The sequence below is a fragment of the Notamacropus eugenii genome, chromosome 3 (assembly GCF_028372415.1).
Source record: "Notamacropus eugenii isolate mMacEug1 chromosome 3, mMacEug1.pri_v2, whole genome shotgun sequence".
Lineage (NCBI taxonomy): Eukaryota > Metazoa > Chordata > Mammalia > Diprotodontia > Macropodidae > Notamacropus > Notamacropus eugenii.
In genome coordinates, this window is record NC_092874.1 from 443,051,507 (window position 1) to 443,078,045 (window position 26,539).

Here is a 26,539-nt window from a genome sequence, read left to right on the forward strand (position 1 = left end):
ACAAAATATTAGAGCTACAAAGGACTTTGAAAATATTATTTTCAAAAAGATTATCCTCATATATTTCATTTTGTACCATTTACATTTCCCCTAATAGTTTTCCCCTTCATCTGTCTCCTCCCACTGAGAAGCAAATAATTTAAAGGAAAAAATAAAGAGAAAAAGCCCTGCGGTGATCAATGTATTGAAAAAACCTGACATTCCACACCCATCGACTCCAACTCCTTCAAAGGAAGGGAATAGTTTTCTTCTTTTGTTTCTTTTTGGGGGCTAAACATGTTTGTTTTTTGTTCTTATTTTTCCACAATTTTGCAACATTCAGCTTTAATTATGCTCTGGCTGCCATTTACATCAACATTGCTGTATCTGTGTGTATTCTTTTCTGCCCCTGTTCACTTTGCATCAGTCCATGTCTTTCTCTATTCGTGATGTTCAGTTTTCTTCTTATAGCTTAGTAATATTTCATTACATTCATGTACTACAATTTGTTTCGCCATCCTTCAATAGATAGATATCTACTTTATTTCCATTTCTTTACCACCAAGGAAACCAAGACTGTAGGATTGTTTGGATTATTTTAATATGTTTTTGTCAATGACCTCCTCAGGCTTTCTGCCTTTTAGTGGAATTCCTGAGTCAAAGGGTATGGACTTTTTAGTCGTTTTACTTGCATGATTCCAAATTACTTGCAGAATTGTTGCCCCAAAGCTCAACCCAGTGTTTATTAATATGCCTCTTTCTCCATTCCATCCAGCAGTAACTATCTTCTTCTTAGATCTCCTTGGCTGTGTATGAGATGAAAACTTACAGTTCTTTGGACCTGCATTTCCCTTATCATGAGTGACCTGGAGCTTTCTTTCATATGATGCTCAAAACTTTACAATTCTTTTTGAGAACTGTTCCTATCCATCTACCATTAATCTACTGGGGAATGTTTTTAGTCATCCCTACACAGGTACATGGATAAACAGACACAGACACACAGCTTTATGTGTCTGTATGTACGTATACACCGTATCTAATTTCTGGCCATAGGCTGGGTCATAGATGTGTATATTCATATATGCAGTCAGCTAGATGTGGAATAGGACAGTGCCACACCTGAAGTCGGGAGGACTCATCTTCCTGAGTTCAAATCCAGCCTCAGACACTTGCTAGCTGTACGACCCTGGTCCAGTCACTTAACTCTGTATGCCTCAGTTTCCTCCTCTGTAAAATGAGCTGAAGAAAGAATGGGGAAGCGCTGCGGTGTGGTGGCCAGGAAAGCTCCAGATGGGGTCATGAAGAGTCAGACACGACCTAAAAATGGCAGAACACACGTGTCCTTGTGGAAGACTAGGTGTGTATGGACACACACGTGCGCACAAAGGTCCTCTGTAGCTCTACTTTTCTGGGATTCTCCGATCTCTAATAGAGAACACAAATTTTCTGTACAGTTATCTTCCAAGTGAAACTGACGCAGCAGCAACACGTGCATGTCTGTATACACACACAAAGTCCAGGAGACCCCCTTTTTCCCAGGAGGCACTGCAGCCCTGGGAGGCGGGGCGGAGCTCCCGGAGCTCATTGGCCTCTGTGGGCGGTCCCAGCAGGCGCGCTCCTCCCCCTCCCCGCCCCCTCACTCTCAGCTCCGCCTCCTCCGTCGCGCCTGTCGCCGCGCCGCTGGGCCGGCAGAGGGCGCTGTGGGCTTCCGCTCCCCGGAACTGGCCGGCCAGGAACCTGGCGGCCGCCGTCTCTTTCTTTCGCCGGCCGCAATGATTTTTCCCAGACTGCTCCGCGGGTAAACAGACATGGCCGGCGAAGGTGGCGAAGGAGAACCAAACATGGGGAACCACCTGCAGCTCATGCCCGGTAACCGCCCGGCCGCCGACACCCCCGGGGAGTGGAGCGGGGGAGGCGGGGCCCGGGGCTGCGGGGCGCCGTCTGGGCGGGGAGCGGAACCCGGCGGAGCGCGGCCCGCGCGGAGGCCGCTGCCTTGCGGCCCGGAGAGCGGGGCGAGCCTGGCGGCGGGCGGGGCGGGGCGCTTGGTCTGGGAGTATCGGGGGGAGCCTCCTCCGGGAAGCCCCCGCGGCCTCCCCGCCCTGGGAGCTCTCGCGCGTCCTCGCCCTTCCCCCTGGTAGAATGTAAACTCCCTGAGGGCGGGGCCGTTTGGCAGCCGCAGCCGGACCCGGCGGTGTAGACGCTCCCCACCCCCCCAGCCGCAGCCGGACCCCCTCCTGGCCCGGCGGTGTAGACGCTCCCCACCCCCCCAGCCGCAGCCGGACCCGGCGGTGTAGACGCTCCCCATCCCCCCAGCCGCAGCCGGACCGCCTCCTGGCCCGGCGGTGTAGATGCTCCCCACCCGCACCCCCCCTGCCGCAGCCGGACCCGGCGGTGTAGACGCTCCCCACCCCCCAGCCGCAGCCGGACCCCCTCCTGGCCCGGCGGTGTAGACGCTCCCCACCCCCCAGCCGCAGCCGGACCCCCTCCTGGCCCGGCGGTGTAGATGCTCCCCACCCGCACCCCCCCAGCCGCAGCCGAGGTCACTCGCTCGCCCCTTGACCTTCCCGGCCACTCCATGGCCGGGGCGAAGCGGGCGCTCCGCAGCTTGGGGGGGCTGGGACCCCCGATCCAGGGCCACCTTGTGCTGCTGCCCCGAGAAGCGGGACCGCGGTGACGCGTCAGGTCACCCCGGGTGTTTTCAGGCAGATGTTTACCCGGCTGTGGCCTCCCGCCCGGGACGGTAAGCTCCAGGAAGGCAGCCTGCAGGACCTAGCTCCTCATCGATAAGTTTGGGATCAATCGATAAACATTGATTGCCCGTTTAGTGTCAGGCAGGTACTGTGCCTGATGTACAGCTTATAAGGCTTGCTGATGGATTGAAGCATGGACGTAACTCAAGTAGGGCGAGTGAGAGGAAAAGGGCTTTCGAAGGTAGGTCAGGGATGCGGACAAGCGAGAAGGACCGTGGAAGGAGGTCTGTCGGGCTGCGGTGGAGTGTTCTTGTGGGGAAGGACGGACAAACGTCCGAAAAGGTATCTGTGGCCAGACTGTGGGGAGCCTCAGAATCCGAGCTCAGAAATTTTGAATTTACCCCATTTTTGCACCAGGGAGTGACGGGATCAGAAGTGTTCTGTGTCGATTTGGAGACAGCATCGGGCATGAAGGGAAAGAGAAGAGATGCAGGGAGACCAGTGACAAAGAAGCTTTTTTCTGAAAACCAGGAAACGTCAGGCAGTGGTTGGAAACTCAGAGCCAACTGCTTTGTCTTACTGTGTCTAGGAGTTAAATTATGGTTAGCTTTTGACTGAGGGAGACCCGGCCTTTCCCCCCTCTAGAACAGTTTGTACTGCAGGGTCATTCCTTTATCTACCAAATCCAGTTTCTGCTGTGGTAAAAAGTCCAGATAAGGTTGTACTTACTGCTGCAGTCAAGTGAGTCATCAGTCTACAGGCTTCTGTATTGACCAAAATGGCACACTTAGCAAGTATTGGTACATGTTTAGTCAACAGTTATCAGGAGTCAGGGAGTCTGTATGTGTTGCTAATCTAATAATAATGATTTCCAAATAATATTCAATTAATTAAACATTTTTCATGTTCATAGTAAAAATTAGTATAATTTCATCACCATCATAGTAATTCGCAGCAGCAGATTTCTTTGATTTTAATAATTACTCCTTAGCTTTCAAGAGTTGGTAAAAAAAAAAATTCCAACACCTTTACTATATTGAGACACATTAGCATTCTGGACCACATTTGGTCCATATGTTAGAATTCATATTCATATATTGAAATCTATCTGTGTATTGAGATATTTCAAATTTGATTAAATTAAAAACTGCACATGTTTATTATCTTTTTGTTTATGCATTATCCTTCTGTTTATTAATTCTTACATAGGAGAGTGATTAGATCTGTGATTTCATTGGTATAGTGAGCTCTGGAGTTGGCCCTTTCTCTGCAGATTAGGAGGTTATTTAGAATACCAAGGATCTGCTCAGGAGTCACACAGTCAATATGTGTCAGAGGTGAGACTCAGGCCTAGGTCTTCTGGCACCAGGAGGTGCTTGATTCACTCTGCCATTCTGAATAGTCTTAGAGATACCAGATTAAATACGCCTATAGTGTATATGTTGTGAAAAAGGTTACAGCTGCTATGTACAGTACATTGTGATAGGCACTGGTATTAAGGAAAAGAGATGGCAGTGTCCCTGCCATTGATTCGCTATAATCTAATTGGTGGGAGTCCAGAATAAGGCAGCTCCATTGCTATAACAGGTGCATAAGAGATCAAAGTAAGTACTAGGAAAATGTTGAAGAGGCAATTCTGTAGTAGCTAGGGTGGGATCATACCTCAGCTTGAGGGAAGGAGAGATTTCTATTGGTGGGGGAGGGAAGACTGTGAATGGCGCAGAAGCAGGAAACCATAGGATGAGATTGGTAGCCGCAGATGGTCCAGTGTAGCTGGAACATAGAAGTGTGCATTTAGGCTGGAGTCCGATTGTAGATGGCCTTAAATGAGGGCCTAAGGTGGCAGTGTGGAGCTGGAAGGTGGAGAAGAGTGTTGTCAGACCTGGCACCTTTGCAGTGATATGTGTGGTTCATTAGAGAGGAGAAGAAGCCTATTGACATAGTAGGAAGATTTCTGGGTCAGGAAGATTCTGTCTAGTTCAGATCCCGCCTCAGACACTTCCTGGATGTGTGACCTTGGCAAGTCACATAATCTCTCTGCCTCAGATTTCTAGTCTATAAAATGGGGGTTATAAAACTGCATCTCCCAGTTAGTACATTTTCTCTTACTGAACTCCATGCCTGAAACACTCCCTCCTCAACTCTGCCTCCTAGCTTCCTTTATGTCCCAACTCAAATCTTTGCTTTTGCAGGAAGCCTTTCCCAATAATTCTAGTGCCTCCCCTCTGATATTATTTCCTATTTATCCTGTATATAGTTTGCTTTATACATATTTGTTGGCATTTTGTCTCATCCATTAGATTGTAAGTTCCTTGAGGGCAGGGACTGTCTTTTGCCTTTTTTGTATCCATAGTGTTTAGTGTAATGCCTGGAACAAGGGCATTTAATAAGGGTTGATCGATTGACCTTACCCCCAGGGTTGTTTTGAGAATAAAATGTGATAATATTTGTGAAGTGCTTTGCAAACTGTAAAATATTATATAAATGCTGGCTGCTGTTACTATGGTATGTCCTGAAATTAATGTGCAAAGCATTTATTTGATAGAATTGCAAATGTACAGTCTAGTACTTTGTAAGAAGTGATACCTGTGTGTAAAAATCTCTTTCTCTCAAATTGTTTACCCTGAATTTTGCTTGAACAAAAAGAACTTATTGATCTGTCCCTTATTGCAGTTATAGAAAACAGTTTTTGAGAGGAGCATGTTATTAATATCTTCTAATTATTTTCTGTTGCTATTTCACAGAATAGCATTATTTTTAATGTAAACTTAAGTGAAATTTTCACAAAATGAAATTCATTGTCTTTTTTTCATGTTTAGTATGATTGATAACAGTCAAACTAAAAAATATTCCCAATTCAGCATGACTGGAAAGAATGTTGCAAAGATTCCAGAGTCAGCAAGCATTTATTAAGCATCTGCTGCTGGGAATATAAGGCCAGACAAAAAACAGTCCCCTCTCTTAAAGGTGCTTGTAGTAAAGATGATCCATCATTGAATCCCATAATCACAGAATATTAGAGCTAGACGAGACCTTAGAGAACATCCAGGCCAACCCTCTGATTTTCTTAAGTGAAGAAACTGAGAACCATTGAGGAGAGATTTACCCACAGTCACACAGCTAGTAAAAAAGCAAAGATAGCTGTGAACCCCAAGTAGTCTTCTGATTCCAAGTCAAGGCTATACTGGCACTGGCTTGAACCAGCAGCTGATTGTTCAGCTGTTGGGGTGAACATTTAATACACTTCAAAAATTGACAAATTTTACAACTCAGGAATTGGTTTATTGTTTTGTTGATTATCTAGAGTTAAGAAAGTGATGGAGAAAATGTTGATAATTCAGATTAAACTTGAAAGAACAGGGAAGGGGAAAGCCAGGCACATAGTAGCACCATGCAGAGTACTTTACAAGTATCTCATGTGATCTTCACAACATTCCTGTGAGGTAGGTACTGTTATTATTCCTATTTTATAAATGAGGAAGCCAAAGTGGACAGAGGTCAAGTGATTTTCCTAGGGTCACACACCTAGTAAGTGTTTGAGGCTGGATTTGAATTCAGGTATTCCAGATTCCAAGTCTACATCTCTATTTACTGCACCACCTGCAGGGCTGTTAAACATTTTCAGCATATCCCTTTTCCAAGTCCATTGTTCTTCCCACTCTACTAGTTGTATCTATTGAAGATATCTTTATTTTCTTTGATCTAGGTTGTTTTTTTTTTTTTGGTAAGCAGTAAATTTGGCTTTTAAATGTGTTTATATTAGAAAAGTAAGAGATCATTTCTTCTAGGGGAAGAGTTCTTAAATAAATTGGTGTAATGGATTCCTTTGGCAGTCTGGTTAAGCCTGTGGACTCTTTCTTAGAATAATGTCTCTAAATTATTGAGGGAAATTCTAAATTTATTTAGATGTTCATGAAAACAAAGATGTATTTTTTCCCCCTCTCAAGTTCATGGACCCTCAGAAATTTATCCATGGATCCCAGATAAAAAACCTCTTCTCTAAAGGGACATATCCCTAAAACTTTAAATGTGAAACTTTCTTTTCATTAAATAATTGCATTTCAACAAATTAATTCACTTTTTTAAAAAGTGCAATATTCTTTTACTTCTTATTAGCAGAAAGTGAAGAAGATGATGAAATGGAAGTTGAAGATCAGGACAGCCAAGAAGCCAAAAAACCTAACATCATTAATTTTGACACCAGCCTGCCAACGTCTCACGTGGTGTGTACTTTTGGTTATAATCCTGATCAGAGCTACTTTTAACTATCATATTCCTGTAGGTTACTGGAAACAGTGATTGTGGTATTATCTCATATACCCTAATGAAACTCTGTGAATAAGGTTGTTAGTTATTTACTAATTGACAAGCCTTTTGTAATGGAATAGTTTTGAAAAAGCTGTACTTAAGTATGTATATGTATTTGTGAAAAGAAATTTGAATTGTGACTCCTAAACTTTTTCAGTGTAAGGAAGCTCTTTTATTATTATTTTGACCTTCATATGATTGATATCCATTGAGTTAGGAAATAATAATTATGAAAGTCTACTTTGAATTCAGAAATGCTTTTAGATGAACTTATAAATTTTCTTAAATATTCATGTGCATTTAAAAAACAGGTAGAAGATACTGTTTATTCAGTTTACAGAAAAGTATGTTTGTTATGCTGATCAACATTGGATGTTTTGTTGAAAGTAAATTCTTAATGCAGATATGGATTCATGTATTCCTTTCTTTAACTTCTCAGCTCACAGTTTGTAAACTTTCTGAATTTAATCCAGTGGCTAGAGTAATTTTCACTCTTCCTTAATCACAGAATCCTATTAGTACTATAATTAATTTAGTTTAATGTTCAGCTTTACACATTGCTGCTTGATAGAATAGTGTAATATTAATGCTTTAAAATGTCGTATATTTCAGTTTAGACTTTTAGATCTATCAGATTATATCTGCTTTTGTCACATTAATATTGTTTAATTTAATAAACTTAAGATTTTGCTTTCATATCCATGAAGTCATTGTATGTATGTATTCCTAAATAGTATCTGGGCTCTGATATGGAAGAATTTCATGGCAGGACTTTGCATGATGATGACAGCTGTCAGGTGATTCCAGTTTTGCCACAGGTGATGATGATGTTGATTCCTGGACAAACCTTACCTCTTCAACTTTTTCACCCTCAAGAAGTTAGCATGGTGCGGAATTTAATTCAGAAAGACAGAACTTTTGCAGTTCTAGCATACAGGTAAAACATATGAGTGAATTTTTTTATGTAGCTTGTTTTCTGTAGTCAGTGGTACAGTGGTGTGGTAAAACCAAAACAGATGATTGCATTCCAATAGTTAGTCAGTAGACATTTATACATGTGCAGGGATGGCATACAATTCTATGAATTAATAGATTTTATTGATAAAACTATAAAAATACCATTTGGGAAGGTTGATGACTTTCACTATCTGCGTTTATATACCTGTACACACACAAACACATTTGTTCACATGACTGATAATTCTAGGATCAGGCTTTGAATATTTTTATATTTTATACATTGTATGATATTCTCAAATGTCTGAATTGGTTTAAGTATTATTAATTTTAAAGGTTTCAGAAACCTGAGTGAATGCCATAGAATGTACAAAGTTTAAAAAATTTTTGATTTTTAATCCTAGAAATTTTACTTATTTGAAGAGAAGAAGCAAATTTATATTCTAAAATAAAAAACTTGACATTCCAAAGGACAGACTTCCTATCAAAATGATAAGTCCATGATTTGTATAAATACAACCCAGTGGTATGGAAAGACTAAGCTTTAAATATTGTGAAGGGGAATGTAGGAAATTAGGAGTTGGGGCAAGAAACACAGAGTAGTGATCCAAGCAAATATCGTGGCTCACATTTGATATGGGAAATGAGTGAAAGTATGTTTGATGCAATTTCCTTAAGTCCTAAATGAATTCAGACAAATAGATACCTGTTGTTTTCTTTAAAATTTCTGCGCTTTCCCTAAATCTGGTTGTGATTTTTTTAGAAGAAGGGGCTCTAGCAAACGATGAGTTGCTTTGTCAAGTTTGTACATGTTTAGTGCCATTAGTAGCTTTGCATATGTTGAAATTGAAATTTTAGACAACTCAACGGCATTTCCTTTTTTAAAACCATGTCTTCAGTAACATACAGGAAAGGGAAGCACATTTTGGGACAACAGCCGAAATATATGCCTATCGAGAAGAGCAGGACTTTGGAATTGAAATAGTAAAAGTGAAAGCTGTAGGAAGACAGAGGTTCAAAGTACTTGAAATCAGGACGCAATCAGATGGGTAAGAAATTGCTGTGTTTGCTTTAAAAGTTGTCCCTTTATCATCCTCATGACTTTAGCCATTTCCTAATAGGTTAGCATAATTATCCTTTAAAAAGAAAACAATTTGACCTTTTCCATATATTCATACCATGACAGAACATTATTTTCATCGTTTCTGTTACAGGAAAGAACTCCATACAGCTTGGGTTTCCATTCACAATACTATTCCGATACATCACCGCCCCCATCCATGCAGTATGGGGTCTGGGCAAGTGTCTGTGGGAGAGTCTGTCTTTCCTTCACAGATGATGAGATGTTCAAACTGTACTGGCAAAACTTTGCAGGCCATGACTGTACATTAATCAGTCAGTAAGCATTAAGAGTTTACTATATGCCAGGTACTGTGCTAAGCACTGGCGATACAAAAAGGCAAAAGACATTTCCTACCCTGAGGGAGTTCTCAATCTAATGGGGGAGACAATACGCAGCAAATATGTAGAAAGCAAGCTGTCTACAGGATACATAAGGAAAATTAATGGAAGAAATGCCCTGGAATTAGAAGTGGTTGGGGGAGGCTTCCTGTGGGGATTTTTTTAGTTGAGATGTTATCTCTCGGGTGGCAGGAATTAGGTTTTATCATGCTTTTGTGTGCTTCATAATTCTTAATACAGTGCCTGGGCACATAATAGGCATCCAAGAAATGCTTGTGGGTTGATTAACCTAAGATAGCCAGGTGTTATGACAAGTCTACTGTATATTTTGTGTGTGTGTTTAAGTATTTTTTCTGTTTGTAGCTTTCTACAACCTAATATTTTAACCGTATGAAAAAGCACCTGGTTGTAAGCAATTGTTTAATATATTGAACAATTTTTGTTGTTGTTCAATCATATCAGTTTCCTGCTTTGTTGACCCCACTTGGGGTTTCTTGATAAAGATACTAGAGTTATTTGCCATTTCCTTGTCCACCTCATTTTGCAAATGAGGAAACTGAGGCAAACAGTTAAATGATTTGTTCAGGGTCATACAGCTAAGTGTGTAAGGCCAGAGTTGAACTTAGGTCTTCCTTTCTCCAAGCTTGGCACTCTATCCATCGGGCCATCTTGGACAACTGTTTTAATTATTATTACTGCTTTGTGTTTAATAGTATGAAAATCCCAAAACAAACATATTTGGGAGATAGGACAGAATGGAGGAATATATCATGGATTAGGAAGAAACAGTGAATCATTCTGGTAAAAATAATGTAACCTAATGTAACCTTACAGGCTATTTTATCAGTATAGTTCTTGCTAACTTTTTAAAAAAAATGGACATCCTCAAGGGTGTTTTTTCTTGTTTTGTTTTGTTTAATGTACTATAGGGGCTGGGTTTTTTTTCTTTTTTCAAATATGACCCAAAGAACAATTAATATTTGATGCTGTGTTCCTATGTATCTGTACTAGAGATTTTTGACAACTGCAGTTATTATTTGAACACAAGATGGCAGTGCACCAATACCTATGAAACTGGTTCAGGAATGTAAAGCATATGACTGTGACTTAATAATAAAGACCATTGTACTCAAGGCTAGAAGAGATCTTTAAAAGAGCATTTTCCCTTTGCCTTCAAGTGAGACCACTATGAAGCTATTTCAAAAAGATGAAGATGTCATTTTAAAAACTTCCACAGAGAACAACACAGACTGCTTTAACCAACAGTTGCTGGGAATTCTTCATGTGAAATTTAAATCACTTCACCCTATTTCCTTTTCTGTCTGTAGCAGATAAGAGATTGAGAATAAATGGGCACTACTCCTTTATATCACCCCATATTACCAGGAAGTCTGTACCAGGTAGCCTTTTCATTTCTAGAAAAAAAATCATAGCATCCTGAAGATCTTCCTATAGGTCTTATATGACAGTCTTTGAAAAACTTTTGTGACTCTTGTGAATTTTCTGAATCTTTCAACTAGTGGATGTCACCAGTGCTTTGAACAAACTACAGTGGCATATAAAATTGAAAGATGGCGTGTGTGTGAAGTTAATAATTGGAAATAATTCATTGTTGGTTCTGATGGATTAATAAAATGCGTGGTAAACCTTTTAGTTGTAGTTGTTAACTGATCTTATCTCTTACTCATAATTTTTAAATATTCATGCTTTATCCTATGAAATTATGATTTTCAGTCATGGTTACACAAAAATATTTGTATTAAGTTTGTCATAAATAACTTTTGAGGAGATGAGTTTTTTAATCCTGTGCACATTCATATAAATATATTTAGTTACTGTTTAACAAATCATCTGGAAAATTGCAAAAAGAAGATGGAGAATTTAAAATCATTTTATTTCATGTTTGAGTAGGGCAGAAGATTTTCACTAAATGTGTTTAGTGAGTATACATATTTAAATGAATCCTTACTTAAAGGATCCATTTTAAAATTTCTTTGAGTGCTTCCCCATCAATGCAGCCTTTGTGATTTCCTGTAGCAGCTAACTCTTTGTTTATATGCCACTCCAGATTTTGCCAGGTTGATACAGGGACTCAAGACATGTACATTGCATGGTTGAACATCTCAGAGTGAAACCTGCCCAACTTGGATTACCCTGACATAATCTTCAAGAACCCAAGGTTACTTCTGTGCCATGATGAGGCATTAAATTGAGGTTGAGCTAGAGAGGAGTAATCCTTGGGCATTTTCACATCATCCCTATGTTCTCTGGAGGGCATATGTACTTAGTTCCATTGAACATATAAATGCAAGTGTCCGTTTCTGTTTCACAGTCTTCATTTGTTAGGGCAGTGGTTGATTTAAAAGTCATTTTAGAAGCCTTAAATGTACATAATGATGGAGCCAGGGACCTTACTTCTAAAAAACCGTTGGGTATCTTATTGAGATGCTATAAAATGTGATTATTTTGGTGAACTGCTTTTAAAAGTCAAAACCAAGGTATATAGAATTCGAGGTGTTTTATTTACTTATTAGTTTAGACTCTTGTGCCTTTAAGTATCAATATAAATCCTTTTTACTTGGTTTTGAGGACAGTAAATTATACTTTGCCACTTGCCTGGTACATCCACCATTCACTTCTCTGCCAATGAGGGAAATAATGAATGAGATTTGAAATCTATAAACAGTTTTTTAGCCTAGAGGAGGCAGTGTGACCAAATTGAAAAGACTGGGCGTGGAATCAGAAGCCCAGCTTCGCTGTTCTGCTTCTTCATTACTTCAGATGCCCTTTGATTATGATTCATTTATTTCTCCTCCCTCAGTTTTTATTTCTGAATTTGTGAAAATGGGAAGACACGTTTGTACAGGACGTAGTCCTTAGGGTGCTGTGAATAAATCACTTTGTAAACTTTGGAAAGCATTTAAAGTGCTGCGTACATGTATGTTATTAGCCTTATTTTAATCTCTTTTCTGTGTAATAATTAGCCTGAGCGTTTGGTATTTTTTCCTCTTTTTCTTAAAATGCTGTTTTTAAAAGCCAAACAAAGGAGAAGCCTGTAGGGGCAATAGATAACTCACAGAATAGTTAATTGGTACTTGATTTTATGTTATCTTTTGGATCTTCTGGTTCAGTTACTTTTTTTCCCCCAGTGTCTTGTGTTATGCAACTTAGTATAAGATCCTCTTATTGATTCTGCATTAAGGTTAGCATAATGGTACAATGTGTGGACTATTTTCTTTCTAAAAATTGTTTTGTATATTGACATGTGGTGGCTGATGAAATAACTTTTCAGATTTTTGTATTTTTAGTATGATTATATCTCTTCCAGAGTTTGTAATCTGAATTCAGTTTTTACTTAAACCATCCCCCATGTTTGGTTTCCTTCACCACAGAATTCAGCAAGCAAAAGTGCAAATCCTTCCTGAGCGAGTGTTGCCTTCAACTATGTCTGCGATCCAGTTGGAATCTCTTAGTAGATGTCAACTTTTTCCATCTTCAAAACCTGTGTCATGGGAAGATCACTGTTCACCTCAGTGGTGGCAGAAATATCAGAAGGTAAGAACAAGTGTTTTCTGCATCTTTTAAAATTAAGCAAAGCCACTTGCTCCTCTTGCTTTTTGAAGACTGCTCAGAATTCACTTCGCCTCATATAGCATTTTGCTGCAAACTTTAAGGCCTTGTGTCTGATGTCTTCAGATCTGCGTCTCTGTAAATATGGTTATTTTTCAGCCTTACAACTAGAAGACACTATTGCAGTCAACTCATCCAACCCAGACCTGAGGGTCTTTAATGGGTTGGGGAGTTGTCCAGGGTTGCAGATCTCTGCAGTTTAGGTTTTTTGACAATACATACTTGAAAGATCTTAAAAAAAAAAAAGGTAAAAAGTGTTATTTGGGGTGAGGATTTTGAAGTACCTGTATAACATGATTCTAATTTTTATTTCTATAGGTATAAGCACATTTAATGTAAAAAAATGGAAATGGCACAAAATCAGAATAGACTATTTTAGTTTAAAATAGTTATTTTAACTTTGCCTTTCCTAGAACAAGTGGCCTTTAAAAAAAAGATTTGGGATTATAATGTTTGTTTGGAATTTGCTGCTCTTAAAAATGTTGGCAGTAGCTAGTTGTATACAACTATTTAAATAGATGATTTTTTTCTTACAAAAGCAAAATAACAGGAATTTATTTCCAGTTACCCATTAGTAGGATGTTACATCTCTTTCCAGGTTTCAAATAGAATGTATATTTTTTTATGGTTTCTTCCTAAGGAAACAAAACCTCCCTGGTTTCCCACATTAGATGTGGGGATACTCACCACTATACTAACCAGCAAGATTGATATTGAACTTTGTTTTTTTATTTTTTTGGAGTTTAATCTTAAAGTTACAACAGTGTTTTCAGTTCTGAGTGTAGAGATCTAGCGTTATAGATTCTCTGGTCTTTTTATAGGTAGAATAATTGGATGTGTTTAATTTAAACTTTATATCAAATTGTCAGAAGTGTAAAATAATATAGTAGATTGTAAACCAGAGTACCTTTGTATGTCTTGGCTGAGGAGATCTCAGAAGATCACTAGAAGGCAAAGTGTGTAAGATCACCCAATTCCTTTCATGTAAGAAGGTTATTGCCATTATTCTTTTCATTATATGACTTGTTCTGTCCTTTTTAAATGGAAGGAGCTTGACCATGTAGGTGGGTTAGTTTGCCAGACGCCTCACTGTCCACACTCCATGGTTAGGTTTATGATTTTGACAGATTCCCTTCAAGATCTTGGAAAGTCACTTAGCTCAACTGTGCTACAGTTTACCAGCCTGTGAAATGACTGTAATGGCAAATTGTGATTTTTAATTAATGTTAAGTAGCTCAGGATTCTCATTGGAGAGGCATTATACAAACTGCTCCCATCATGCATCTCCAAACAACTTGCAAACTTCTGTCTTCTTGACATTTTCACAATATTAATACTGTCTAACATTTGCAGCTTCTTTTTAGATGTTCGTTTCTCCCAACTGTAGTCTTTATTTCACTCTTATTTTTTCCCTTGCATTACTTTTAGTATATTGACAGCTGCAAAGTGGAAGGTGTCCTTTCCCATTGTTTTTTTTTAATCAGCTTAAATAGATAATAGGTTCTTTTAAATCTCAAGACTTAGAAATACTGATTATCAAAATTGTCACAGGAAAATAACTAGTGTCTTTTTTATAATAGCATGCCTTGAAAGTAAGGACATTTTGCTACCATCCCCATGCTTGAATTGATGAAAACTTCTCTTAGAAAACCAGATTATTATATGTTTTTTCTACAATACAAAATTCAGTTGATTATATCTTCTGGACAGCAAAGAAGTATGTGCCCGCCCCAAGGAGTTTCTTTCGCATTCTGAATGTTTATGTAGATGTGTATTGTAAATAGGTGGGTCCTTTCCTTTCTTTTGTCCTTCCCCCCACCCCCACCCTGCCAATTTAGAAAGTTTTTTGGTTTATTTTGCTCAGAAATAGGAATAATTATACTTTATTTCTTTTCTTCTCTTATATTAATGATTCAAGAGACAGCCAAGCATAGTGGATAGTAAGTGGATAGAACTGGCTTCAAATCCCACCTCTTACACATGGTAGTTGTGTGACCCTGGGCAAATCACTTGACTCACTAGTGCCTCAGCCAGCTCTCTAAGACTAAGTTACAGATGAAGTGCTAATCTTCACTGGTAGTAGAGGAAGAAGAGTAGGAAAGGGGAAGGGGAAAGGAGGTGAATAAGCCTTTATATAGCACCTACTATGAGCCAACTAGGTGGTGCAGTGGATAGAGTACTGGGCTGGAATCCAGAAGATTCATCTTTGTGAATTCAAATCTGACCTCAGACACTGGCTAGCTGTGTGACCCTGGGTAAGTCACTTCACCCTGTTTGCATCAATCTCCTCATCTGTAAAATGAGCTGGAGAAGGAAATGGCAAACCCCTCCAGTATCTTTGCCAAGAAAACCCCAAATGGGGTCATCAAGAGTCAGACGTGACAGAAAAATGATTGAACAACAACACTGAGCCAGGCACCGTGCTAAGCTCATTTGATCCTCTCAACAACTCCTGAGAGGTAGGTGTGATTAACTGCATTGTATAACTGGGGAAACTGAGGCAAGCAGCAGTTAAGTGACTTGCCCAGAGTCACACAACTAGCAAATGTCTGAGGCTGAATTTGAACTCGGATCTTCACACTCCAGGCCCAGCAGTCTGTCTTCGGCCTCCCTACTTGCCTTTGAGAGGTAGAGCAAGTTTCTGTTGCAGGGGTTTACTGTAGCAGTGAAATCGTAGACTTGGGTCCCAAAAATTATATTAGTAATTAAGTCTTCCCTGTTATTCTTGTAGAAGGCCAGTCTCTAGTCACTTTCTGTCCTGGTTTGGCCCTGTCTAGTTTCCTGTTGGTTCTGTAGCACATGGGGCTAGCCAGCTCTCTTTCTTGACAATTAGATTTCAAGAAAGTGGGGAGCATAGGAAAGATAATAAAGGCAGAGAGAGGCAAACAGAAAGGAGGAACAGAGAGAGGAAATGAAGCTAAAGACAGAGGGAAAAGGTGGTGGAGGAAGAAGAATATGGAGATGAAAGAGGACAACTTTGACAGGAGGGAAGAGAGGGAAACTTAGGAAGGGGAGAGAGCTGGGGTGGAAAAGGAAGCAAAGTGGTTTCTAGGACAGACCTCAGCAATGGTCTGAGGGGAGGGGGCAGGGAGAAAGGGATTGCTCTTTTTGCTCTCTAAACTTCCCAGGTGTTATTTGGTGCCAGAGGTGCCTGGTCTCTTTACTTGGACCCAAGGAAGCCCTTTAGGGGCAGAGCAGGGATTCTTAGATGTGGAAGAACAGCTGTGAATTTGGAAGTCAGCATCTTCCAGCATTACTGCATCACTTCTTACTTACTTGGATCTTTAAGATCCTAGATACCCACTACATTTGCAGATCTTTATTAACCAGGTTGCCTGGTGTTTCAAAGATGTTTATTAATTCAGTGGACAATTGTGAGCACAGAGCAGACTCTTCTATGCATCAGAAAGCATCTTGCAACTTTTAAATCACTGCATCTTAAGCTTTCATGACAGGAGGCCATTTAGCCATGAAGTGTATTGGGGGGTGATGACAGTGGAACAGGGGAACACAACTACCCCCAATATGTGAGCTTTATTCACATGGTACCATTTCAGTATTACAGCCAGCAAAATCTTTGGCTAATGCGATTGAGTCCTCTGAAATGTTTTCTTTAGAAAACTCCAAGGCTTATTATTAGTTCATTCCTTTCTTCACACAATTTAGTTGCAGGTATTCCACAGTCCTTAAGAATGTATAAATAGAACTTGTCTCCATGTTGCATTAGTAGTTGAGGTGATGTGGTTTGGGAGATATTTAGATGCTTCATGGCTTAGTCCCTCCAGCATGTGCTAATCAGGTTGCCACACACTTTTGCAGCAGAAAAGATGCTTAATGGCAGGAGTGCACATCATCACCTGCAGAGAGTGACTCGTCCACCAGCCATACTGCTTATCCAGACTTACTGAAGGCTAACCCTCTGCAGGAATTTAAAGGATCCAGGTGTGTAGCATCCCTGAGATGTATGCAGTGAACTTTGAGATTGTTTGCACACACCTTCTCTCCACCCGCAGCATAAAACATTTTTCACTCAAGTCTGCATATCCCTAAAAGTGTGAAAAGTACCCAGGCTTCAGGAAGTGGGCTTATCTAAGTGTAGTCAGAGCATTAAAGGAAATACAGAATAAGAAACATTCTCCTCTCTGTGTCATCTGGCAATGAAAGATCAAAATAGAAAAAAAAAAATGTACTTGGCCATCATCTGTGAGCAGTTTAGGAAACTGTCCAGCAGCAAGCCCTATTTTAGTGTTTCTTCTTTATGTCCTGTTTTTAAACCTTTGGTCTTGCTGTTATTTTAATTTGTTCTTTTACCAGACACAGCTGTTAGTGTGTGTTTGTTGGGTTTATCTAGACTCTTGCTGTCATGAGGGTGGGCCGAGAAACCTGTTATATTTACCATGATTGTAAGTATAACAAAAGTGCTATTTCCTTGTACCAGTGAAATCATAAAAGACTTAGGTCCCCCAAAATACATTAATAATTAAGTCTTCTTCTTTTATTCTTGTGGAAAGCCAGCATCTAGTCCCTTTCTCTCCTGGTGTGGCCCTATCCCAGCTCCTGCTGGTTTTCTGCCTGTGTGCTCCTTGGCAACTCTACTGTGGTGTGCAGAATGTTGTTTTTAAAGATGATTTTGAGGCCAGCAAACTTTAGAAACATTTAAAAAGGAAATGACACACGAATGCCTAACCTTGTGCTTTTTTCTCTTAAATAAAGCCTTGGTTTTTTCTCAGTTTATTGGACAGGATGGAGGAATCAAAACAAAAAGCCCAAAGTCAGCTTACCATGGCCCCGTTGAAGTGTCCCGTGACCACCTTGGGCCCTTCGTTCTTCTTGTGGAAACATAGGAGTCTTTAATTTACTACTTTTATTTTAAACTAGCCTTGACTAAATTGTTCTCTCTTTAACATTAAATTATCCTACAAAACTATTTTTCTGGCTACCTACTAGTTGGGGGGCCTTTTAGAAGAGCTTAATTAGATAACAGCCAAGTTGGGATGAAGGGTGTGTTAGGGTTCATGCACACACTTGACAGGACAGTGTAGAATTTGTCACCCCTCCTTTCAGTGCATTGTAATTCTGAGTGTTGATTTGGACACTTCTTTCCTCCCACTTGAACCCTGTTGCGTTCTTGCAATCTCTAAGTTACTCTTCTCATGGTTTTGAAATTGTTATTTGTTGAGAAACCAACAAAAGGAAAAAAAAGCTTCTTAGCACCAAAAAGTGTTCATATCAAACCCCCCACGCTCCCCGAGGAAGGGGACTGTGCTGGCAAAGCAGGGCCTAGGGCACCTCTGGTGCAGCAGAGTGACTGCCCTCATAGAACAACTCATGTTGCAGATAGGCTTAAAATACTTATGGAGAAGGACATTCGTAAATGTCTAGTCTATTAGTGTGACACAGAAACAAGAGAGAATTCTCTTCCAGGGACCAAAAACGAGTTCATTTTGGGAATTTTGAAACTGCTTGATTGTTGTTTGCTGACTTCTTCAAAAATGTGCAATTCTTTTTCATATATTTCTGCTCTTTGATGCAATATTTATTTAATTGCACACAGTTGATAGGAAATAATAGATGCAGTTTAGTATATTAATTTTATGGTGCCTTTGTTTCAGAATAAACTTTGTAAAATCTTAGCGCAAGAATTGTCCTTTGAAATCATCTAATCTGATCCCCTTATTTTACAGATGAGGAAACTAAGGTCCAAAAAGTTTGTGGCTCTCCAACACAGTGGCAGAGCTATGACTGAACACCAGGTTTCCTAAATTTCAGCCCCACATCCTTTTCATTACAAAACACTGTTCTTTTAATTTTATAGTACAAAGTCAGTTGTTGTACGAAGCATTTAATATTTTTATGTAAGATATTTTCTTTAGATAGAATCATACAACCATAGATTTGAGCTGGTAGAGAGGTCTTAAAGTTCAATGGCCTCATTTTACAGATGAGGTAACTGCAGCCCAAGGAAAAGCAGCAGCTTGCCTAGTTTCACACGGCATTAATGGCAGATCTAGGATTCTAACCTAAGTCCTCTGATTCCAAATCCTAAGGCCTTTCCCTTGTACCATGTTGCTTCAGCACTGTGTGCAGTTTGCAAAAATCAACAATTGTTTCTTCCTTTAATAACAGCTTTTCGAAGTAAAAGTAATGTGTGTGCCTTAGTGGGGAGAGAAATGGCCATTCTTTTAAATCCACATTAATTACTGCTTTTTAAGTACCATGTTATTTGATGAGTTAGAAAATGTTGAATCTAAGCAGAATCTGGTTTCTTAATTTTCAGTTTATTACAATAATTGCTTGTGTGATATAGGATTAGAAACTTAACAGTACGTCAACAAGCTGAAAGTTTTTATAATATTCTTTGTGTTTCTTGCTACAAAATGGCAAATAAAGGAAAAGTATATGAAACTTATTAATAAGCTTATTATTATAGATAGGAAGCCTATATTAATTAAAAGAACTCCACAAAGATACTAGTATCATGAAGGACCTGTAACTCTCATTGGTGTCATTATGTCTTATTTTCAATAATATTGTGCTTTCATGCTGTCTGTACTTCTTATTACTGTTAGAAGAGTCTAAATATCTTAGTCTTCTCTGTTAAGCCTATATGTTCAGCATAGGTAGATAATAAACAGGGACTTTAGGCTTACCTTATAGAACTGATAACTAGTCTTCTGTTTTCATTTCAGAGTTATTTGGTTCTCTGAGCAAAATTAGAAAGTACAGTTAAATTAGGAATGATTTATAAAACAGATTTATTTGAAAATACTGTTGGGTGGACAGTGGGACAGCTGAGCTTTGTGTTTACGTTCCTTGAACACTGATTAGTGTTTAGTATCTACTCTCTGCAAAATATCACTGTAAAATATTAGATATTTTCTTTCTTTTAAACTATAGGATTTGGTGTTGATTTTAATCAACTTCCAAACTAAACAGAACAATTTTGGAAATTCTAGCTCTATTGATTCTACTGAATTGATTGTACTCTGATCCTATTGTGTTGACTCATTGTTACATGATTTTAGTATACTTCAGTATAAAGTATATGCACGTTTTTGTTTCAGTGGCTTCTTTCTGCCACTAATTGTGTGCAAGTCATTTGGTACTGTGTAGCAGCCCATTGATGTCCTCTGGGCATGTCTCTGCAGTGGAGAAATTGGAATAGATTGTGACTTAAACCACATTCTGGAAACATATATATATATCAATCTAAAGGGAAAGTTAATAATTTCCATTGTAGTTAAGGGACAGTATTACATGTTTTCATGCCACTTGATTTATATTCACTCCGTCTTATTATCAGCAAGTTCCAAGTAAGTAAACATTGATTACATTGAGACCTGTGTGATAACATCTTGTTTTTCTCCTCAATTACTATGGGTTCTATAAGTTCTAGCTCCACATTGAATTCTGTTTTGAGGTTTTAGTGCAAATACAGTGGAGATTATGTAAAAAATAGAAATTATGTAAAATGTCCCAGTAATATCTTAAAACTCCATTCTTCTTTTCATATTTACTTTATTCTTTTATGTTTCCTAAGTTATCTTCACCATTTGTTTTGACATGCATACCTTTCAGTAGTAGTCAAAGTAAATAGTTGAAATGCATATCATACATCTTGTGCATAAAGTCGATGTGCTGATTAAATGATTCATATAACTGAATTGCATTGAGATTACATCAGCCTTTTATCCTTCTGCCCACCTGTTTCAAATAAAAATGGTTGCCATACTCAAACACAGAGAATATTTTTTGACTTTTCAATAGAAATAAATCTATAGGGCTTCCATATACAGATTTGTATTCTTTTAAAATATGAAAATCTTTTAAAAATATGAACCATAGATTCTTTTAAAATAAATCATACAGCTATTTAGTTTACATTCAATTCAGTGATCATTTATTTACTGCTTCCTGTACTCTGCTATCTGTACTATACTATCAGAATAGCTCTAGGCACTGGAGACACAAATCAGTCAATCAGCACTACGTACCTGGCACCATGCTGAGCGCTAGGGAGACTCAGAATGGCAAAAACTCAAGCCTGCCTCCAGTGAGCCATGTTCTAACAGTGGAGGTGACTAGCAATCTGCAGTATACAGTGTAGATGGAAGGTAATCAGAGTTAGCTGCATAGCTCAGCGGATAAAGTGCTGGGCCTGGATTGAGGAAGACCTGAGTTTGAATGTGACCTCAGACACTTACTCAGCTGTGCAGTCCTGTGGAGGTCACTTCACCTGCCTGCCTCAGTTTCCTTAGCTGTAAAACAGGGATAATAATTGCACCTACTAGTTTACAGCATGGATTGTTGTGAGGGTCAAATGAGATATTTTTAAAGTGCTTATCACAGTGACTGGCACATAGTTGGTGCTTAATAAATGCTTGTTTCCTTAATCTCAATAGGCAGAAGCAGAAGAAGGGAGGGAGCTTGATTTTTCCTTTTGAGAAAATTCCCTCCCCTTTTTATTGCAGAGGAACGATGTATGATTTTAGTATATGTTTTCTGTTTTCAGAGGAAGTTTCACTGTGCAAGTCTGACTTCTTGGCCTCCCTGGCTCTATTCCTTATATGATGCTGTAAGTTACCTTCTATTAATCTTTTATTTTCTAAGTCCCCCTGTTTGATTTTTGGTAGATATTACTACGTAGTCTGTACATTTTGATACATATATACTGAACCAAGTTTTACTACCAAAAATACAGTGATTTATTAGATGAAGAGCACTAGGGAACTGGAAAAATGGCTTTGTAGGTCCTTGCCTCCATATTTAGAACTTACGGACAAGGTGTTCAGTGTTTGTGCATGTATTCATATTCATGCTCTCCTTCCTTTTTTCCTTATTTCCCTCCTTCCTTCCTCTCTCCCTCCCCTATCTCTCTTATTCTTTCTCCTTATGTTTCTTCTTTATCTGGGGTTCATTGACCTCTAAGAGGTCTGTAAGTTTCTGGAGGTCCAAGAGCTTAGATGGGGAAAAACAAAAAATAAAATTTATTTTCACTAATTGAAATTTCACATTTCCTTCAATTGTGAGTTAAAAGAAAAAAGAAAAGCATTATTCTGAGAATGGGTTTGTGGACTTTGCTAAAGGGGTCTGTGATACACAGAAGCCTAAGAACTGCCCTTTTCTGGGTTCATGGGCATTATCACGGTAGACATTGTGAACCGACATTTAATATCAGAACAAAAGAAGCCTCCAAAGTAGTAAGTCTGATCCCTCAGATGATGAGGGAGTTCCCTCATCAGGGTCACTAGAGGGCTGTTCAGTATACTCAGACATCTTAGAGGAGACATGGAGAAGGTTGGTATTACCCTTGTCAGGTATTTAACTTGTACTGAGAATCTCTTAAGACTTTCAGACCCAGTGAATTTCCACTTGGAATACTACTGTATAGCTGTGTGTTTTTACTGCCCACAAATATGTATAATGTAAGGTAGAATGGGATAAGGACAAAGAAGTTTCCCCAATCCAGTCCATCCTCTAGCTGCCAAAAGGATTGTCCTAAAGCACAGATGACTCCCCTACTCAGTAAACCTCAGTGCCTGCAGGAGCAAATAAGATGCTCCGTTCATCATCCAGAGTCTTTCCTAACCTTGCCTCTCTCTATGCCTTCCTCCCAGACTCACACTCTTGTCCACTGGCACAGGTCTCCAAAGGCTTGAAATACTGTCCCTCCCCCACTCAGACTTGATTTCCCTGACTTCCTTTGAGTCCCAACTAAAATCTCACCTTCTACAGGAAGTCCCCACCCCCTCTTAATTTCACTGTCTTCCCTTTTTAAATTATTTCCTAGTTATTCTGAATGTAGCTTGTTTGTATATATTTATGAAATCTTCTAGGGCAGGGACTGTCTATGGCCTCTTTTGGAATCTCCAGCATTTAGTACAGTGCCTAGCACATAATAGGCACTTAATAAAGATTTATTAATGATAATGATGGAAGTCTATGTAAAATACTCTTAGGAAGATTTGAGAAGGGAGAAAACACTTTCAGCTTCTTGGAAGAAATGGTTTCTGTGTGACCCTTCAACAGGCATAAATGGAGAGTCTATTTCATGCTTGAGGATTGGCCTGAGTATATGCACAGAAATGGAGGAAATTAGGGTAGAATGAGGGAATCATTTGGCAGAGTATATATATGCAGGCCTAGAATTAATAAGGCTGAAAAGTTAGCCTGGAACCAGATTGTGCCGAAATGCTAAGCTTGTGTTTTTATTCTGTAGTTAATCAGGAATCTTCACAGGCTTTTGATTGGGGAAGTAACAGGGTCAGACGTATCAATAGAAAGATGGAATTGGAGAGGAGACATAGTGGAGGCACAGAAATAATGTTTACATTAGCATCCCAGATAAGGTACGCCATTGAGAATTGATCATTGAAACCATAGACGTGGAGTCTGCTAAAGGAAAGAGTAGAGAAAGAAAATAGTCACACCTCTTAGGACTGTTGTTAGGAGTGAGTCGCCATGTGTAGCAGTCAGTTCCACAGATATTTTGTTAAGCGTTTTTGTGCCTTTCATGCTCTGTGTTTCTCAGTGGTATACTTTAGATCTCCTGGTAGAGTATTTTTGTTTGTCTTGGAACCTTTGTCAGTGTCTATCATTCTTCTTTTATTTTAGGTAAGTACTTCAGTGAGTGATCTAGAATTTAGGCCAAGTAATGTTTTCTTTCACTTTAGGAACTGACAAGAATATAAGTATTGAACTTAAAGAAACAAAAGTATACGTTTTATGAAAAGATAGAAAAAAATTGTTTTAGGATTTTTTATAGAAAGTCCTTTAGAAAACTTTTTTATTCTAAAAATAGAGTCCATCTTTTTCTAAGAATTGGTATCAGAAAATAATTGTTATCCATATGACAATACAAAGCTAGGAAGTGCCAAAAAATAAGGGATTTCTTTGAAGATCAGAAATGGGTAGAATTGCTAATGAAATGCCAAATAGTTGCGTGTCTGTCTTTGTATCCTCTAACATTATTAGCACAAACACTAGCACATAGTAGGCACTTAATAAATGTTTGTTATTTTGTTTACTTTTAAAATATATGTACAGCACAGTAAGAACAATTTTGTACGATGAACAGCTGTGAATGATTTCTCAGCAATACAGTGATCCAAAACAATCCAGTAGAATTCATAATAAAAAATGTTACCTGCTTCCAGAGAAAGAACTGATATTGTCTGAATAACGGACCAAAACTTTCTTTCTTTTTCTTTCTTCCTTTCTTCCTTCTTTCCTTCCTTCCTCCCTTCTTCTTCCTTCCTTCCTTCCTCCCTCCTTCCCCCCCTCCCTTCCTTCCCTAATTTGAGTTTTCTGACACAAAATGACTAATATGGAAATATTGTACACGATGACGTATATATAACCTGTATCAGATTATCAAAACTTTAAACTAATGAATGTTAAAAATTGTTTTTACATGTATTTGGGGAAAAATAAAATATTATTTTAAAAAATAAAATATACGGTTCAGTATTTGTGAAAAACTGTTTATATTTACTCTGACCTTTTGTGGTAAGCAGATAAAATAGCTAAATTGTTAATGTTTTATTCTAACCACAGGAAACCTTAATGGAAAGAGTCAAGAGACAACTACATGAATGGGATGAAAATCTAAAAGATGAATCCCTTCCTTCAAATCCAATTGGTATGGAATTCTACTTTTAGCTCACAGTGTTTACTCTAATTAAGTAAACATTCATTAAGTGGCTATTATGTTGAAAAACACAGTATTAAAGGGGATTATTTTATTCTAATTTCATTGAAACCTAAAGTATTTGTTTGAATTTTAGCTTTATTCTCTGGAAATGATTTTAAAGTAGTCTAGAAGAAAGTCAGAAGGAAGAAGGGGGAAAAAAAGGGCGGAATGTAATTAATTTTTTTTGCCCCTTTGATCCATATGTAAAAACTTATTTATTTTAGTCAAAGTTTTCTTAGGAAAGTAAGTTTTTATATTTATAAAAGACAGTTTTTCACTTGATATCAGTCCTTGCATTTATAAATGGTCCTAGTGCTATTTAATATTTGTTTATAAATTACAGTGTAATTAAAATAATGTTGTTTGCCATAGTTGTCTCTGTAGGCAGATAACTCTCAAATTGATTTAATTTGAGGATTTTCTCAGTGTATGAATTAATACTCCTATTTGTAAAAGAAGGGATAGCACATATTAAACTTGTTAAATTGCATAAAGGATGGATGTGGTCAGTCCATACGATTCAGATTTCTTTGAACTTCCTGGTAATATAATTTTCTGGCATTATCCTTCATTAACTTATGTATTCTGTATATTTTAAGACATCACTATCACTGTATTTGGGATCCATTTTCAAAAGATAGGTAATTTTGTGTGTCAGTTATGCAAGATATGCTTATTTTATTTATCTGATTCTTAACTTGAAATACTCATTATGTCTTGAAGATTTTTCTTACAGAGTAGCTGCCTGTCTTCCTATTGATGATGCATTACGAATCCAGCTCCTTAAAATTGGCAGTGCTATCCAGCGACTTCGTTGTGAACTAGATATTATGAACAAAGTGAGTATACTAACCTTTTCTCACTAATTTTTGATGAAGTCTAAAGGTGTTTGTATCTGTTATATCAGCATGCATGGTTAGGAACCGTGAAATCAGAGTAACTATTCTCATTTGACATTGCATTAACCCTATAAGAACTTACCTAAATTTGAAAATTGCTTTTTAAAAATTACCTTGTAACATTCACCCGTTGCAGAGTTGTTTCAAATCACCTTTTTTTACTTCATGCAAGAGGTAATTTCCTTATAATTTAATATGTGGCAAAGTTTTGCAACACAGATTGACTGAAAAGGTCATTTGCCAATCATAATTGACATAAACTTTTCAAGTGACAATTCAAATAGTAACTTTTTTTTCCCCTAAAGATAATTGAACTATTTGGTTCAAAACCTGAATTATCATGTCAGTGTTCTTGATAGAATTTTTAAAAAACAGTACACTTTTAGACAGAGAAAGGGAGAAAATGAGATTTAGGATTCCAAAGATTTGGATTACAAGGGACTGTTTAAACAAGACAATTACTTAATTATAATTTTCAGAGCAATGTTGATGATTAATTGTTCCGCTGAATATTTATTTTCTAGACTTGGACTGTTTTAATGAGACCATTTGACTTATACATTAAATAGATTGAATGTACCTAAAATTATTGAATAAATATACCTAATATACCAATATAAATGAATATACCTAAAGTTTATTTAAAATAAGTTGTGTAAAATAAGTCCCTCCTCTCCAGGTGGAGGAGTCAGCATAATACTAGTGCTGCTTTCAGACCATTCATCTCCTGCATCTTTTCCTCCTTTTAATATTACTTTTCTATCTTTTGCCTGATTCAGATCCTTGTAGCATTGAAATCACACCTTTTCCTTTCTTAAGGTTTACAGCTTTTTTAACTGGACTTGTGATTTCATTGGTGTAGAAAACTTCTCTCTTGGTGTGAATCAGCACCTGACAGTCTTGTCAGTAATCTTAGAGAG

At 38.3% G+C, this 26,539-nt stretch overlaps 1 protein-coding gene across 6 annotated transcripts in view; it reads left to right on the forward strand.

Moving 5' to 3' along the window:
- The first annotated feature begins 1,646 nt into the window (after nucleotides 1-1,646).
- Nucleotides 1,647-26,539, forward strand: part of CRBN (cereblon) — a 37,378-nt gene continuing 12,485 nt past the window's right edge. Inside the window, exons 1-8 of one of the 6 annotated variants that reach the window (XM_072598628.1) lie at nucleotides 1,647-1,851; nucleotides 6,792-6,895; nucleotides 7,715-7,917; nucleotides 8,837-8,986; nucleotides 12,791-12,953; nucleotides 21,541-21,603; nucleotides 24,585-24,669; nucleotides 25,444-25,559. In XM_072598628.1, the coding sequence (XP_072454729.1) occupies nucleotides 1,791-1,851; nucleotides 6,792-6,895; nucleotides 7,715-7,917; nucleotides 8,837-8,986; nucleotides 12,791-12,953; nucleotides 21,541-21,603; nucleotides 24,585-24,669; nucleotides 25,444-25,559 (945 nt within the window). In that variant the 5' untranslated portion in view covers nucleotides 1,647-1,790. Of the gene's footprint in view, nucleotides 1,852-2,595; nucleotides 2,723-6,788; nucleotides 6,896-7,714; nucleotides 7,918-8,836; nucleotides 8,987-12,790; nucleotides 12,954-21,540; nucleotides 21,604-24,584; nucleotides 24,670-25,443; nucleotides 25,560-26,539 lie in introns of those variants that run through there. The other 5 variants (XM_072598627.1, XM_072598631.1, XM_072598632.1 and 2 more) reach the window with 5 other exon arrangements.